General features: G+C 29.6%; 1 protein-coding gene across 4 annotated transcripts in view; it reads right to left on the bottom strand.

Annotated features, from left to right (window-relative positions):
• Nucleotides 1–563: 563 nt before the first annotated feature.
• LOC112601567 (protein artichoke-like) overlaps nucleotides 564–18848 on the bottom strand; it is a 106072-nt gene continuing 87787 nt past the window's right edge. For 3 of the 4 annotated variants that reach the window (XM_025349263.1, XM_025349287.1, XM_025349271.1), the window contains 3 exons: nucleotides 1681–4997; nucleotides 1263–1597; nucleotides 564–1169 (listed from right to left, as the gene is read on the bottom strand). In XM_025349263.1, the coding sequence (XP_025205048.1) occupies nucleotides 714–1169; nucleotides 1263–1597; nucleotides 1681–4945 (4056 nt within the window). In that variant the 5' untranslated portion in view covers nucleotides 4946–4997 and the 3' untranslated portion in view covers nucleotides 564–713. Of the gene's footprint in view, nucleotides 1170–1262; nucleotides 1598–1680; nucleotides 4998–11581; nucleotides 11666–18848 lie in introns of those variants that run through there. The other variant, XM_025349279.1, reaches the window with a different exon arrangement.

Here is an 18848-nt window from a genome sequence, read left to right as displayed (position 1 = left end):
TTTAATTAATAAACAGCACGTTAACTGCCGTATAATAGATTTATCGCAAATATAAACATTTTCGAACGCGACTTTCTATTCTGAAATCGAAAATGGTTTTACATACGGGAGTAAGAATACAATTTTGGTACTTATACTAATAACATCGATGTATTTTGTGTAAAACCGTAAACTGATAAAATAAAAAAATATCTTTTTACGTAAAAAAAAAAAAAACAAAATCGGTCGAACCTTTCACCCCTAACAATAGTTTGTTTGTGATATTGAACTTGTATCACATGCACATGTCAAGTACATACTATTTATATATTACGTATACGCATGTATTTTATATTTCATTTACCATTACTATTTTGAAATTTATGTAACAATTAATACGATCTATTGGTATTTCGTAATAATGGGTCTATGTATGGATTGGAACAAATTTACCTTATTTACAAAAACATTACAGTTTCAATAATTATTGTGCTATAATTTTTGAATCTGTTTGAAAAAAAAAAGACAATGGTTATATTACATTTACAAACACTTATTGATTTAACATTGTAATTAATTATTATGTTAATCTTATTAAGGTACATCATGTTATAGGTATGTTTTTTTTAACATTTTACTATGGGATCAAACATGATATCATAGTACCACTCAATAATAACAATAATAATATTAATAATAATAATAATAATAATAATATCAAAACAAAATGTCGTTTAATGTACAGTAGTAATCGGACCAATTTGACTCAATGCGGGAGCGGCGACAATTGGGTCAGTGGTATGCAAAGAAAAATGCCTGTACGATAGATACTCGGGAGGAAGTGGTTGTTCTCTTTTCGTGTCTTCTCTTTGTTTTTTTATTTTCAGATATCCAAGTACAGATACCAACACTATAAACACGACACAGCCCAAACAGCTACCGATAATTAGACCTAACCGTCTGGTCAGTATTGAGCTCTTGTGATGTTCATCGGAGTAATACGCTATGTCACCTTCTAGTGTTTTCACTTCGGTACAACGACTACTTTGAGCATCGTTCTGCAGATGGTGTGAGATGTTCATCGGTATCCAATTGCCCAAACCTAACACACATACCAAGTACCGGGTTTCTGGTTTAAGGTTGTCCAAGAGAGTAGTCTGAGTGTTTTTATCGAGAAATTTGTTCATGATCTAAACAAAATCAAAAATAAATAGTTTTTTTTTTGTAAAATCGTACACGATAACCACCGTTATAAATATCATTAAGGGTAGTAAGTGACTTACATTTGGAATAACTGCAACCGATGAAATTGCCGCTGCCGGATAATCCGGATCTTCAATTGGATAATACGCTACTCTGTAACCGTGAAGGCCCGTGTGATTTCGACCTTTCCATGACACGAAGATTGAATATGGTTGAATGTCTTGAATAGCGAGTTTGAGTACGACGGGCATGGCACAAAACGCAGGAGGCTCAAGTTCTATAAATTGTTGGCCCTTGAGTTCCGGAGGGTGGTGGCAGATCAAGCCTTTCGTGCTTAGATCGGACATTAACTTTTGGTGATCTCTTATCCATTCCCATAGCTCTTGTTGTTCACAATCACAGTTAATTGGATTTTCTGAAAAATAAAATTCAATAAATTAACAATTTGTTAATACATTTTTATAAGTATAATCATTTTTAAGCAATTTTTTTATTTACCTTCTGTACGCAAACTTTTTATTTGTGTTTCCAACGGTCTAAGAGCATTTATTGGCAAGTTTTTGAAATTATTTTTACCCAAATCTAATATCTTGAGTTTTTTTAACGATCGAAATGCGTCTGGAGATATAAATGATAGCCAATTTCCATATAGATATAGTTCAGCTAAGCTTTCCAAGTTTCGGAACAAACCTTTGCTGATTTTTTCCAGTTGGTTATATGAAATATCGAGCACCTGCAGTGATATCAAGTCAGAGGAAAGGTCTTCGATTTCTTTTAATGAATTCTGAGACAAATTCAACAACCGGAGATGTGATAATCCCTGTAGTCTTTCTTGGGGTAGAAATTCCATACGATTATTACTTAAGTCAAGCGTGTGTAGTTCTTCGAGAACGCTGAACGTACCAGGAGATATTTTTGATATTTTATTATTAGATATGTACAAACGATGAAGATTGGTGAGCGACAAGAAATCATTACTTGCTAGTACCGATAAATTCGTTCCACTTATGTGGAGTTCTTCTAAGTCAATGTGCTCGATTGTCATGAGTTTTGTTGTTTCATGTATTTGGCCCAATGGGTTATTAGTAAGATTCAAGAACTGAAGATTTTTGGTAAGCTGAGGTACTTTATTGAAATGATTATTGGACATATCTAAATGTTCTAGTGATTGAAAAAAGTTTAGTGGTAATGATGATAGTATGTTGTTTGACAAATTCAAATCGGTTAAAAGCGTGAAGTATGAAGATGGAAACCCAGCAAGTATTTGAACTCGGTTTTCAGAAATTGAAAGGCTTTGAAGATTTTTCATATTAGTCAGTTTTGTCATATCTAATTCGGTTAACATATTTCTGGCTACAGATAGTTTTTGTAGATTTTCACAATTCGCCAATGTAGCATAAGGCATGGTGTTAAAGTCGTTCCCATCCAAAATTAGAGTTTTTAAATTGGTCTGTCTTTTGAACAAATCTGCAGGTAGAGCTGTCAGTTTATTGTTCGATAAAGACATCATAAATACTTCAAGATTAAATTTGAATGTCATGGCAAAAATTTGACCTATATTACAATTGTCTAAATACACGTGCTTTACGTTTGGTAGATACTTTAAGACAGTTGAATTAAGACCATCTAAATTGTTGTAAGATATGTCCAATACAGTCAACGTAGGCACATCCACTTGGAGTAACGCATCGGCAAATAAGTAGTTTTGTTTCAGGTGAAGTTCGTTAAGAACGTTCAAGTTGGAAAATGTTCCGTTATCAATGGTTCTTAAAGAACAATTGTTGAGATATAAAGTTTGAATGGGTAAATCTTTTTGAAACATGTACTTATGTAATTTCGTAAGCGGATTATTGGACAAGTTAAGAACCGTTAATTTTTTCAGCGCCGCGAACGAATTTGCGTCTATCCGAGATATACGATTATCCGTGAGGTGCAGTTCATTCAAACCCCTGAGTTCAGCAAATGTTTTAGAAGTTATTTCTTGCAACTGATTAAAACTAAGATCCAGAAATACCAACGCTTGCATTGATTCAAATGTTCCAACTTCGATATTCTCAATGGAATTATTGTTCAAGTAAATCCTTTGTACTTGATATAGGTCAGCAAATAGGGATTTATCCAATTTGTTTAGTTTGTTGTGACTCAGCCACATTACTTTTAGATTGGATTGACCATGCAGTGTCTTGTTATTTAAACTTGCTAACACGTTAGAATCGATTTGTATTGACACTAATGATGGTGCATCATGTAGAAATACGTCACCTAAATGAGTGAGGACATTGTTTTGGAGATTAATATGTTGTAGACTTTTGAGCGTTTTGAATGCACCAGGTTCAATTTCCATTATTGCGTTGTTTTGTAAATGTAATTCCAACAATTCAGGTAACGTTTCGAATTGTGTTTGTAATATTTTTGATAGTTTGTTATTTTGCAGTCTGAGTTCTTTGAGTTGATAATTGTTTCGTAACGCACCGTTTTCGATTTTAGCAATACGATTGTTATCCAAACTCAATGATGTGAGTTTATTACAATGAAAAAATACATTGGCATCTATGGTTTCTATATAATTGTCACTTAAATACAATTGCATTAGTTCGGGTGAACTTGAAAAAGCACCAGATTCGATTATTCTAATAGCATTTTGCTGAATGTATATTACCGATAACTTAGGAGAATTGGAAAACGAGTCACCTGAAATCTCTAGTATATTGTTTTCAGAAAGAAATAGTTCTCTGAGCTCGGGAAGATTAGCAAACAAACCGCTAATATAATGAATATGATTATGGCTTAAGTCTATAGTCCGTAAGTGAATGTTGCATTTGAATGTGCTAAAATCCATGAATACTATTTTGTTGCGACTAATGTCGATAGTTTCAAGTTCGATCAGCGTGCTAAAACCTCGTTTGTGTATGCTTTCAATTGAATTGTAGTAAAGAGACAGCATCTTGAGCTTAGGAAATAAACGGAATGCATCCTCAGGAACTGATTCAAAATTATTGGAACTCAGGTCTAGCTGCACTAGACTTTTCATATATGAATAACGGTCGTCGTGAATCGACGCTATTTCGTTCCATGCGATTCTTAAGGACATGAGACGTTCTAACCGTCTGACGGCGGACGTCGGAAACGTTTTTATCTTATTATCAGACAGATCAAGTTCGGTGAGACTTGTTTCTAAACCAGCAAATGAATATTCTGATATTTTGAGAATTGAGTTACCCTTGAGGTTGATTTTGATTAATTGCAAACCAGAGAATGCATAACTACCCAGTTCGGCGATATCATTGGATTCAATATCAATTGTCTTCAATAGCGTCAAACTGGTAAAAGTTTTTTGCGGTATTTCTCGTAGTTTACCCGATAACATTGCAAAAGACTCTAAGTTTTTAATGTTGTTCAACCCATCTTCTGTGATTATCGACAGATTAGAGTGGGATATTTGAAGCTGTCGGAGTTTGGTGTTTGGAGGAAATAGGTCTGCGGACAAGGTAGAGACGGTGGGTTCCAGGTCGTAGATGTTCAGTGACTGAATCAAACCTCCGGATACAGAGGACAGTGCATTGCGCACACCTGTTCCAGTAGCTCCGGGACATTCGAGAAAAATGCCGTCCTGAAAGTCGTAACAAGAACACGACTGATCAGAAATCTGAGCTGGACATGTTGTGATTATAGTTTGCGTTGGTGTTTGACTACGGATAGAATGAGCGTGGAACCAAAGAAATATGCATATCCACAGTAACGGCCAAAAGTCATTGGATCTCATCTCATCGCCATGTCAATAGGAACGGTTTTATTGCAGCTTGTGCGTAATTGTTCTGAAACAAAAATAAAGTATTCAATCATAAGTTTTGTATTTTAAAATCTAAACTTTTTTTTGAACAACTAAATTTTAGAATACATTTTAGTTCAATACGTTTCATGGTTAGGTATAAGAGATACAACTTTACTGTAATCTATAGAATATTTTTCAGAGTGCCGCTCTAATAGTAGTTGCATTACTAATGAAAGACTGATCATAATATTTCATGTTTATAGTGTGATGGCATTTGAACACGGTATATTATATTCTTACTGTTATTATTAACTAATTGTTATGTGCTATTGATAATAATCAGCATTCGTTTATTTTTAAATCAAAAATCGATGAACTTGAATTATATTTAAATATAATTTGTTTATTTATAAAAATATTTACTAACTGTCGAGTTATGAACATATATTATTAAATAATTTTTAAATAAGCAATTTCGTGAAGCTTACTAAGAAGTAGGTACAAAAATACATAAATTATACTATAGTTATAACTTACAACTAAATCGTTTTTATCAAAAGTTTTTTTTTTTGTGCAAAATAATGTTTATGTGATTTATTAGTGTTGTTTTTTTAAAATATATTATGTGAGACAAGACTTTAATATTTTATGTTAATTTTATGTAGTTAATATTAGTAATAAAACAGGATGTAGGTAATCAAAATTATAATAATTGAGAAAAATAATTTGTAACGCATTTGTTTTTTTCATGTATATAAAAAAAAAAAAAAAAACAATAATTAAATATTGCAATAAGTATCTAATGTTTGAGACATATTTATTATAGCATCTGAGTTAATTTTCTGGTCGCGAATATGTTCATTTGTGTAGTAGGTATAATCTCATGTATAACAAGGACAGCTCCTTGTACGCAAATTTTAATGTAATTTACTCTCGTGACCGATACACACTTTCTGTCGCGTTACAGAAAACCCGAAACAAAGTTTCCAGCGCCGATAAAGGTTAAATAAATGCAAAAAGCGCTGTATATATAAACGTATCTTAAGTTGGGATCAATTTGAATAATGAATCCAAAGTTCTGTGAAACCGAATAAGTGCAAAGCAGTGAACTCGAACCAAGTCTGGGACGGCTGCGACTGCAATGAGATCGTATATATACGAGATTAAACTGACTATTAAATGTCAAAGTTTTAGTGACGCAAAGCACGACAGAGGGTTTTTGGATTTTTAGCTATTACCCCTCGTTTCAGCGTGCGCACGCACATGTTATATTGTTTTACGTACCTACAGCCGATGTTTCTCTATTGGTCACTAAATTATATTGTCAGGTGAGTGAGCGAGGAAAAAAAAATATGAAAACGAATGGGGAAAAACCGTATCGTTTCGCTTTTGGCTGAATTTCTACGTTATCGTTATCGTCATCGTCCATTTCGTCCAAAGGATAGTGGTTTATTATTGAATTATAGTCTTACGGGCTTGGTATAAAAACAAAAACAGAAAAACTAAAAAAGGCTTCTGCCCGCAGAACTCTTTATGAAAACTCGTCCCGCCACCGATGAGTGAACGGGAAACAACATTTTCTTCGTCGTATTCTCCAGAGGCGAAAACCGATGATTTTCATATGACGACGACAGAGGCGTGCCCTCGTCAGCTGTGGGTTGCTGTAGCTTATATGTATAATATATGTTACGCGTGTATGTATAATGTATATATATATATTTATATATTTTATACGTATTATATAATATAGTATATACCTGCGGCAGAGATGGTTGGAAGCATTTTATATTTTGTACGAAACATTTTGCTCCGCATATTTCCATCGCAGATATTATATATCGTGGAACGTACGGTATTTTTATTTTATTTTTCCTCCACACTCTCGAACGCCGTGAATTTTATTTCGGCATTTTACCATTTGAAAAGAACCGAACGACGTATGAAACTCACACTACCACCGACGCCATCACCTCATCCATCGTGACGTATATAAAATATATGTACATTGTACACATTATTTTTCCCACCTTGACGCCGTTGCGTATTACTATAGCAGTCGCCGAGTTTATATTTTCTATGGTGTGTATGATGTATAAATATTTAAACCAGTGAGCGAATTGTGGACAAAATTTACAAGACAAACACGACCGAACGGTAGGATACGATATATTATTATTATTATATTATACATAGGTAAATGCGTGCGTTACGCATAGGTACAATTATTATTTTATACGTCCTCGCACACGCCAGGAGGATAAAATTTAAATTAAAAGCCCTTGTAAATAAAATTCAATAAATTTAATAAATTGTTCAAGCGTCAAGGGACGCATGGCCATAATATTATTTACACACACCTTGCAACCCGCGAGTACATGATTTGTAATAAAATATGTGCGGCAGGGTGGTCGGCTGTGGCCCGTGTGATGTGAGTATGGCGCGATGTGTATGTTGTTATTATCATGTACGAGGTGCATATCCGCGCATATCGTTCTTAACAAATTTATCTACGACTGTATTTATTATTAACTGTAATCGCAAATATCACCGATACGTGTCAGGTTATTTTGCAGTTTCGCTAACGATTATCATTGAAATATCGCTGTAAAATATTATGCAACAAACACTGAATGGCGCAAAAATTAAAACACTGCGTTTCCCATGTTCCCGTACGCAGCGACCGAATTATTTTTTTTATTATTATTTTATAATTTTGTTTTTTTCTGTTTTATTTTATTTTATCTACTTGTCAATGGAGACTGATTAAATTATAGTATCCTTACACTTTCCAATTAAACACACACACACACACACACACACACACACACACATATATACTCCTATTATATAAATGCGTATTCATAAATCAAAATATTGTTTAGTAATATTTCATCCGAAATGGTACGATAGACGGATATTTCAATTCAATTTCCTTTTCGTAGGTATACCTTATACCAGTACAAATTCAATTTTTCACGTGTTTTTATACGCGTTTTTTAGCGCTTGTTTTATTAAAAAAGAAAAAATCCTACAAAACGAAATGAAGAAAAATGAAACGAAAATGTCATTTTTAAATTAAAATACATACATATATATATATATACATGTTTGTAGGTTTGAATACTATTTTTCCCCTTATCATCTGCAGACTGCAGTAGACCTAAAAGAATATTTATCAAATATCTGTTGATTTAGAGAGGAAAGGTGGTGAGATGGAGGCGTGAACACATTTGTGATTTTTCGCACAGAAATCTTGAAAAATTCAAAACTCAATTACTTCCAATTCGGAAGTACATACGTCTGCACTCTACACTGTAGTAAATAATAATTATGATTTATCTAAAATTGTCTCACAGACGCGTACAAGACCACTAATTGTTTTCTCCGTAAAAATCTTAATAGGCTTCGTTTTTCTCATCTAAAAGATTTTCCTGTCCATTACGAACGCTCTCATAGTCATATGCATATATTATTGTAAATATACCTACTTGTGGTTAATATTCACTTTCGTATAAGTAAATTTTTAGTTCTCACATATTAATATAATGTGTTGTAATAATAAACGTGTATGGTCGACATTGTACGCTAATACGGTAAGCAGGGGCGGATTTAACAATTTGCCTCTCTTATTGTACAACAAAATTGCCTTACATAATACAATTTTCTATGTATTATGCAATTATTTTTTCATCAAATTAAAGTTCAATAAAAAATGTTTTAATTAAAATATAATATTTTCTCTTTATTTTTATTATACAAGAAAAAAAATAATAAATTGATTAAATAATTATTTGGTTATATAAGTAGTTTTAATGCTAATTATTTATTTAAAAAATTGAAAAATTCATGAAAAAAATTAAGTATTTTTCTATACAAAAACAAAATAAATACAATTTTGCTGCATATAAAAAGCCGTCCTATGCGGCTGCATAGTTCGCAGTTTCTTAAATCCACCTCTGACGGTAAGGGTAAGCGGTGAGCGTAGTAATCAAGTATACACGTCATGATATTTCTTTTATTGGGTTAAATTTAACACTATACATAGAAAAATTGTCAATTATATTGTTATTACTCAATTTCATAATAGGTGCATGATATAAAAACAGCGATTTCGCAGATTAATTTTATCGCGCGTGTTATTATTACGTTTTTGCCGTCTGGGAATGCAAGTATAATAAAGAGGCGTCGTGTTGTTACGAGTTTGGTCGCGTGCGGTCTAATAATAATAACGTCGTAATAATAAATTATGTATGTATACTGTATAAAGGACATCTGTGGCATCATAGTCTCGCCGGCGAAAAATCTCGTTGGAAACGCGCAATTATTAGTGAACCGGCCATCGGGGATTATAGTAACAATAATATTATATATATAAATTATCATTATCGTCTTAATGCGCCGACAACATTGTGATGACGATATAATAATATAGTATAGTTATGTATAAATAATGTATAGCAAACGTTTGCATTAAATATCGGAAATTAAAAGTAAGCGCCGCTACGACGACGGAGACAAATATTATAAATCTATAAACATACGAATCATGAAACCAACAAAACTATATAAACAAAAAAAAAAGGCTCCGCAAAACGGTTGTTTTATTTTTTTTAACTCGTCTGTCAGTAATAATTTAATATGACAAGTCAAATTACATTTTGTCTAATTAGTTTTTTTGATTTCATTAAATAAATAGTGTGTATGTGTGTGTACAAATTCATTTGATTAAAAGTTATTAATTTACGCCTCCATCAAAAGTAACTGAAATTACTTAGAGTCACTTGCGTATTTTGAGTCAAAGATAATATCATATATTACAGGAAAATATATCGGACGAATGTTCAGCCGACAAATTATAAACCACTTATTGCTCATGAAGATGGGACAGTGGATAGAGTGGATAGACCGTTTTCCGGTCGACTGAAGGGAAATGTTTTTTTCTACGAAGGTCAATCGGTGAAAAAAAACTAACATGCCTAAGTTTATGCACGATACTCGATCTGGTGACTGCGATAGGGAACATAATGTTTCAGTAATATTATACAAATAAATGTAAAAGCGGTGTTTTGGAAGCAGTGCAGAGGTTTCGATAGCGTATGTCGTCCCTGGTACACAGACAATATTATTATACAACCACGTGCGTTCCTATAAGTAAAAAACGACGATTCGATAATCGAAACAACACCTGTTATCAAATTATCAAAATGCTAACGGACAATAAGCGTCATATTCGAGTTATGATCTCGCAAAGGCATTCGCATTTGCTAATATCACATTATGCTGGCTGGTGTCACGTGTCAGTTTGCTTGTCGAGATGACCGCGGTATGAATCGATCGTTGTTGAATAGGTTAGGTTACCTACTAAAATAAATTAATTGTCTGAAAGGTTTTAGTTTTGATATTACCGTTTTTATTGCTGTTACTCTGTATAATGACAACAATAAAAATGATTTAGGCGGTTATAATTATTATAGTAATTTCATAAATTCTCACGTCATTTTCTAACCTGTCTTTATACTTCGATATTACTAAACATAACGTTTTGCGGTCACGAATTGTAATTAAGTGAATATTCATATAATTTATTTTTACAAAATATAGTAGTGTATTATCGTATTTTTAACAATTTTTAATTCTTATAATGACACGACAACCATTAATAGTTATTGATTTTTGATAGCGTCAAACGCGTAAGTATTATTTTAATTGTATTCAATGTTGTATTTACTATTTAGATATTTATAAATGCGGCGTGATAATTCATATTTTTGTGATGTAAATAATTTTAAATACACACAATTTATTATATTGTGACTATTGTAAATTATTAATGATAGTTTAGAATTTTGAACTTATAATAATAACGTACGTTAACGACCATTGATAATATTTGTTAAATTTCAGTCAACCAATTAATAGAAATTATAATAGTTGTAATATTATTATCAAATACCTAAGGACGATCAATTAAAATCTACGCATGAACAAATGTGCTGGGTTTCAAATTTCAAAATATTATTTGAAATTGTCCATGCTACAGAAAATAAGTGTTTGTATATAGTTATGTCTACTATTTAAATTTAAATCATTTTTTTAAACTCAATCTTTAGGTACCATCCAAGTCATTCGACAAATAATCGTTTAGACAGTAAAATAAACAAAATAATACTAACGAACCTCAGTTCATGTCTTTGGGTTGTGACCCTTACAATAAATTATATTTACATGATAAACACTAAACTACATTAAAAATAATAATAAATGTTTTAAAATTAATTTGTATAAATATTTTAACAAGACATCTTAAAAGTAATTTATTTATGTTTCAAACTTAACTGTTTACAAAATCGGTTACTGATTTCAAAAACTAGTGTTATATTTATAAAAATCAACTTAAGATATTAATAACTAATAACTAGTTATTATTTTTTAGACATCAACAATATATAGTATTTAAACGAATTTTTTTTAGATTAAATTAAATTTGAATTTAAATATATTACTTTAGTTTTAAGTTAGGTATGTTTTTTGTTTTGTTTTAGAATATCTACAAATTTAATATACCTGATATATAAATAGAATACAAATATGTATTATTTTCTGTTTTAAATATTTATAAGTACTTACGTTGGAATATGGAACTTTTTCTTTCGATTATAATTTTTAATTAACATTAAGGGTAAGGTTGATGAAATAAAATTATTTTAAGAGCACTGAATAAACTTTTATTGTATTTGTTGTGTATATTATTAAATAATTATTAGCTTCTATTAACAAGTGTGATAAGTAAATTTTATTGTAATTATATATTTAATGATTTGAAAATTTCGAGTAATAATTCAAAATTGAGGTTATATTCATTTATACATATATAAAACACACCAGTACTGAAATGAAAAAAAAAAAATGTCAAAGTTAAGAAAGACAAAATTATTTTTTTTAAATAAATATCATAATTTATAAAAATAACAAATAGTAAAATAAGTTATCTCGAGTATGCGAATATTACCGCGGCGAAGACCGAGCGGTTTGAACGTCATGAATCAACTGCGAAGGCGTCTCGACTGTCGGTGTATAGACATTGACTATTTACATGCCCTTTCGATTGGTCGGTTAGCCGCCAGTTGAATAAACTCCGTCATTTATCACTCGCTGATCGCGCGTACATCTTTAGACTACTCAATTTAACACCTATCACATACACAGTAGCGCACCGACCGTGATCGGACATGGAAACATTATAAACCACGAAATATAATAATAAACACAATAATAATATCGTTAAACTTCTAAACATATACCTAATATAAACAGGTGACGTATAAACAAGACGATAAAACGTGCGTAGTTTATACCTAGTGTATACTAGGGCTAAGGAAAGGACGAATCGTAGCTGTGATTGGAAAATGGGTATATTCGAATTTTATTCGTTCGAACTAGTCAGCAAAATAATTTGTATTTTTAAACATAAAGTTTATTGTTTTTAGTAATAATAATATTACCTAACATGGCAACAATTTTAAAATAATAATAATAAAATTGAAATAAATAAATAAATATTTGTCATTTAAATATTAATTATTTAATAACAATTTACAAACCATAAAATAAAATATGTAAGTATTTAATATTTATCTAGGTTTACTTTTGAATTAGTTATGTTATTGATTGGATCAAGAGCAATTCAATTATTTTGATTTATGTAATGACTAATGAGTGCAATTTGGGAAGGACTCACGATGTAAATAAGTAGAATTCGATAAATAGATATTATTTCATACCTATATGGCTATATAGTTTGAAATATAAAATTATTAAGAAAGTCAGTTTTGAATAATAAGTTAGAATAATAAGAAGAAGTATGAATGCACGTGAAAATAATAAATACCCACGTACGTCAATATGACATTATTTTTATAATAATTATTTGTATAATCATCAACATAATTATTAATATTATTAATATTATTAATTATATACATATATGTATATAAATATATTTATTTTTATTTTTATCAGTAAGAGCTGTGTTTTTTGCTTATGAGTTATGACTGTTTATTTGTTTTTTATGACAACCAGGCGTGCATAGGCTAGTTTTGCGTTGTTCCTCGCCCAAAGCTTTCAAATCAAAACTGACAGATTAATTAATCCAAACACAGTGACTATCCCCACTCTTGCGCGTGTTACACGCCATAATATAACTTTTTATTAATATATAAAAGAGAAAACCACCAGAATTCTATCAACGACATAATACTTACCGCAAACACAATATTACTAGGTACATTACTATTGATTATTATACATTAAGTTATTACTATAGAAATAAGACTGATAGTTAAAATATTTAACTAATCAAATTAATAGAAATGCTTTGAATATTTTAGATTTTGAACGAAGCAATAGATTTATTGGTTCTACAATGATTTGTATTGAGAAACCTGTATAAAGTTTTATAAAGTTTTTAAAGACTTTTTTTTTTGATTTTACTTTATAAAACTTTTTTGTTATTTTTAATATATACACTTGAATATACCTCAATAATATATGTTTTTTGTAATTGATTGTAAGGAAAAATAATATTCATTTTTTCACACGATTTGTGGTTCGGTTCATTGTTAAACATTATAATATAACCGAGTATACTATTGAAAAAAATATTTTAATACAATATTCACGATAAAAGAATTGTTTACGATGACACGAACAAGCAAATCCGAAAATACTTTCCACAACTTCATTCTTCCCACTCCACCCTGGAAAGATAAAAAGCTTCTAAGCCTCGTGGAAGATTATACAGTTAAAATAAATAAATTATTAAAATTTTCAAGGGGTTAAGCTTCTCTCTTCCACTAAAATTCATCACATTTGTATTATTGTTTGCATGATAAAATGCGATATCATCTGTAACACTTTATATTTAGATTTTTTTTATAAATTTTAAGTTAAAGGTAAAACAAAATTTTATAATTTTGCGAACCTTTACCAATACGTATAATTATAATTTTGTTGTAAAGCATGAATTTTAATTTTTTTTAAAAAAATGCACTTAGAACCGTACGTTTCGAGATGGTAATTAATAATATTACATAATACTTTTTGTCGTAATGAGACCGACCACCACGAGCTTCGCACAAAACTATAAACATACGATTTTAGTGGGTAAGACGTTTTGTTTATGTCAGACATAATCATGATAATATAGTATTATACCAAATCCAATAATGTTATTCAAACGTCGACACGATGGTCATTGTGTCGTGTCTTCGGTAGCGCGTGTATCACATGATACAATATAACGCCATGATATTATACAGGGCGGCCCATTATGTTTTCTAATTTCCTCGTGTCATAGCTGGACAAGAAAACATCATACCTATAAAATAGGTCATACTGCAATAATAATAATAATACTAATATATACACCGTGCCGAGTGCTTGATTCTGCGGCTATTGAGTTTCGGTCCCGCGAGAGTGTTGGGGTGTTGTCGTAGTGCTCAGTGTATATGTACATAATAATTAATATTATATATATATTTATATTTACTAAAACGGTTTACGTCAAGTCTTGGATGACCGACGGGCCGATCGTATATCCTCGTTCTCAATTCCACGTGTAAAGTTAGGTGCTATATATCATTGCGTTTATTGCCATAGCGTTAAGTGACATATTTTTAACGCCTATCGAATTATTCGATGACCACGCTGCATTACGCAGATATTGTATTATTATGCGTTTTACAATTTTTGATTTCGATTCTATCCATCGGATGGTCACTAAAACACGCATGACATTCAGGGACAGCGTCACGTACGAATTAATAACGTACCACGTATCTCTGCAGTCGTCCACGGTGATCTAATTAGTGTAATCGAAAAAAAAGTTTAGAGCCAAAATCGACGACCGTTTTTATTTTTAATTACCACAGCACCCCTTCCCTACAAACTTGATATTTTACTATGGTTATTCAATTACATTTTTTCTTCGATCCAATCTGTTATATGTTTTTTCTGTACCCTAAAAACATGAACGACATTCTACTTTATACGTATAATGTAGGATATAACCCGATTCCGTACGTTTTTTACCCAAGATTTTCGTACAACGTCGCCAGATTTCATAAGGTTATGTATTTGGCTTAGTATAATAGTGTTTAAAATTGCACGAATCACCAAATATCTTTAAGTTAACAAAACTTGTAATCTTTATTTTTCTTAAACATATTACGATTGAGATTAAGATGTATTGAATATCGTTTTTAGTACAGTTTATTTAGTACTTATAGTTTATATTTTACATTATACTTATTACTTAGCACACATATACGTAGCTATAAAAGTTACATTTATAACTAACAACGGTAATAAAATCATTATACATCAGATAAGTATTTAGTATATAGTACATATAATAAGTTATAATCAAGATGTCATATCTTTCTTATTGCCATTGTATACGTTTAATATGCTACCTAAATAGTTGGTTTTTTTCAAGGACAACAAATGAATCGGAGAGCATTCATAGAACGTATAACGTTCGCTTACATTAGTCCATACCCTTTTATTAATTTGGTTAAATCAGTTATGAAGAACTCATAAAAAAAGTCTTACACAAAAATGAGATCAGCATTTCAAGAACGTTTAAATTTAATGGCCTTAACTAACACACAACGTTTAGATTAAAAAATTAATGATACATAAGATTCACTAAAATTTAATAAAATATTTGCAATGAGTGCCGAGATGTTTATTTTTAAATAGCAAAAATATTTATAAAATTCTAAATATTAACTATTTAACTTCAATAGTAAATTAATTTTTTCAATTATCTTTTTGTATTGAAAAATTTATTAATTAGAAAGATTAAACAAAATGACAAATGATAAGACGTATAGTTATTACAAATAAAAATGACATCATTGTACAGAAAATCATACACAATTGTGTTGTGTTTAAGTTGTTTTGACAGCTTATTACTTATTAAAAATTGAACGGAATTGTGTTTCCAAAAAGTTAAATCGTATTTTACCAGTATAATGGAACTGTCGTACAAACGATCATATTTTTTTTATTCGTGGAATCATTATGATTTTACAGCGGTTTCACAAAATGTAGTCTTCCAATCACAAAAAAATCACAATACCAAACAGTCATAGAATTGACTAGTATTACCATTTACGAGCAATTATAAATGTATATTTTAAGCACGAGTTGATAGCGATTTAGTTTAATTATAAGGAGACCGACAATTTTTCGAAGAAAACTTTAAATATAAAACCAATTTATAAAACTACTTCTTTAAGGATGTTTTAAATATTTGTGTTTCTCTTACAATTAAAATTACTATTTGATCTTTTTCAATAAATAATAATACATAAATACATAATGATATATATATATATAGGCTACGGATGATAGTAATAAAAAATAAAATGACAGCATGAAATATAATTTACTTTTTAATAATTAATCTTGATAAAATAAAATGTTTCTATTTCCAAGACAATGCTTATGGGAGATACAACTATTGACTTTATAAATATAATCCAATTTATAATTAATTACAAATAACAAGCCGTTCCAATATTACATGTTACAAAATAATAATTAGTAATTACCCTTCAAAACTGAATATATATATATATTTTTTAGTCAAGGCGCTTAGGAATCATTTTACAGGAAAAGCCATCGTAAGCCGGCCTTTCCATCATCACCTATGTATGAGCTTATCGCCTAATCGACTGTAAACTAATAACAATAATGTACATATAGTCCACTGGTGCGTTCATAGTAAGTTGGTTGTACGGTCAAAATGCCTGTTTTACATACTAAATTGCGTCCACGTAATATCGTTTGACAATAAAAATCAATCAAATGTCCAAGACTATGTAATATTATACAAAAGTACCTACTTACACACGGTATATTATCATAAGATGGTCGTTAAAATTTCGATGTAATTGAAATAGTTTTTATTAATTCTTATATTTTTGTATTCCGTTCGTTATATATTCAATAATTTATTAAAACAACGGCAGATAGAACTAAAAACAAACAAAAAATATATACTACAAATTTGCATATTTTGGGACCTATGTGAGTACATAATATTATATGTATTAAAATTCAAAACACCATTACTATTAAATTTATTACTTTTAGTCAAGTTATAAACCATATATTATTTGGGGCTATATGGATATATCATCAGTTCCGGTTTGAGGAAGAAAAAAATATTATAAATAATTCATATATGTAATTCGAATTTATTTTAAATAAAAAATTGGATATTGTGTAATAATTTGAAAATCATTTCCTGTAGATTTGTTTGAAAATATTTTTACTGATTTGTTAAAATCGTATAAGACTTGAAACGAGTTTTATTTATTTATATAGTAAATATTTGTGTAAGAATAAATCACAACAATTATTCATATTATTATTATTTTATAATTCAACATTACAATACTAATATAGCAGTTTTCAAGAATACTTATAATATACGTGCATACTGTTTGTAATGATGTCAAACAAAGCCGTACACAGAAAAAAAATTTTTGATGAGGGGATTAAAAAAAAAGCGGAAAATTAATAAATGCTTTAAAGCAATTAAACATTTACATTTTTTAAGCATCCATACATAGATTAATAAGATTTGCTAATAATTATTGAAATAAGCATATTACAAAATATAAAATAAAATTCAATTTTAAAGCACAAATTTTAAATTTCTATTTTTTTTCTGTAGAAAAACATATTAATTATTACCACAGGATCGACATGAATATTTCTATGTACACTACATAGTGCTAAACCAATTAGTGTAACGGTAGTGTTTCGCAAATAGTTCTTAATTATTTTTAGAGAAGAAGATTCACTTTCGGGCGTTGTGGTTGACACCGGTAAAGTAATCAAAACTTTTAATAAAAATTAAATGTTTGGAAAAAAGTTTCGGCTATAGTTTGAATATATTTCAAATACTTTGTCTTATATCCAAATTGTTTGAGGTATAATGCTATATTATTAACATTTTATTAATAATAAAAAAAGTTTATAAAAACATATATTTTAGATTCTGAGCAAAGCGATGAATGTATTGATTTTACTATAACGTGGTTGAGTATACAATAAGTTGTCATTAAAATACTTCAATTTTCAAAAATGGGGGTGGTTTTGGATTAATATTGGGTTTAGTCTGTACTTTGATGAGGTTAAACTTAAAAATTCTTAGTACTGAAAAACAAATAAAAAATTAAAGAAAAACGAAAATTTTTACACAAATCTAATTTTAGACCAGATTGATTGTATTTTCTTAGACTTAACTCAAAAGCCAATAACTTTAAATACTTGAAATTACATTAAATTTTTTAAATATTTTTTCTATTAACGAGTTAATTTAAAAAATATTTCAACTCATTTTAAAATATTTATAGGGATAAGAAATTTTTAATTTTTTTTTCTAAAAATATCAATATAACGTTATTCACTGGACGCAAATTCTTGAAAATTTAATAAAAGATTCTTTATAAGTAGTTCATACTGAAACTATAGAATCTAAAAAAAACGTATAAAGGCAATTGTTTTTTACAGACATTTTAATTTTCTATTTGGACGAAATTAGTTATTTAAACAATAAATAACGATATGTACATTATTTTGTTGTACTTCAAAAACATTCGTGGAAACCTATAATTTTATGTATTTTACATTATTATGAATTCAACTATATTACGCAATTAATTTTAGATTAATTTTAAAATTATATTTTTGTAAGTACTTTGAATCTATTTTTACTGATTTACGATATTTATAAAAGGATTTTATCAAATTTTATTTCATATTAAAAGTTGATATTATGCTATATATATAAATTATTATAATAACTAAAAACTAA

This window comes from Melanaphis sacchari, unplaced genomic scaffold (genome assembly GCF_002803265.2).
Source record: "Melanaphis sacchari strain LSU unplaced genomic scaffold, SCAv2.0 Contig0_pilon_pilon, whole genome shotgun sequence".
Classification (NCBI taxonomy): Eukaryota; Metazoa; Arthropoda; class Insecta; order Hemiptera; family Aphididae; genus Melanaphis; species Melanaphis sacchari.
Note: the sequence above shows the minus strand (reverse complement) of the source record. Positions and strands in the feature narration are given on the sequence as shown.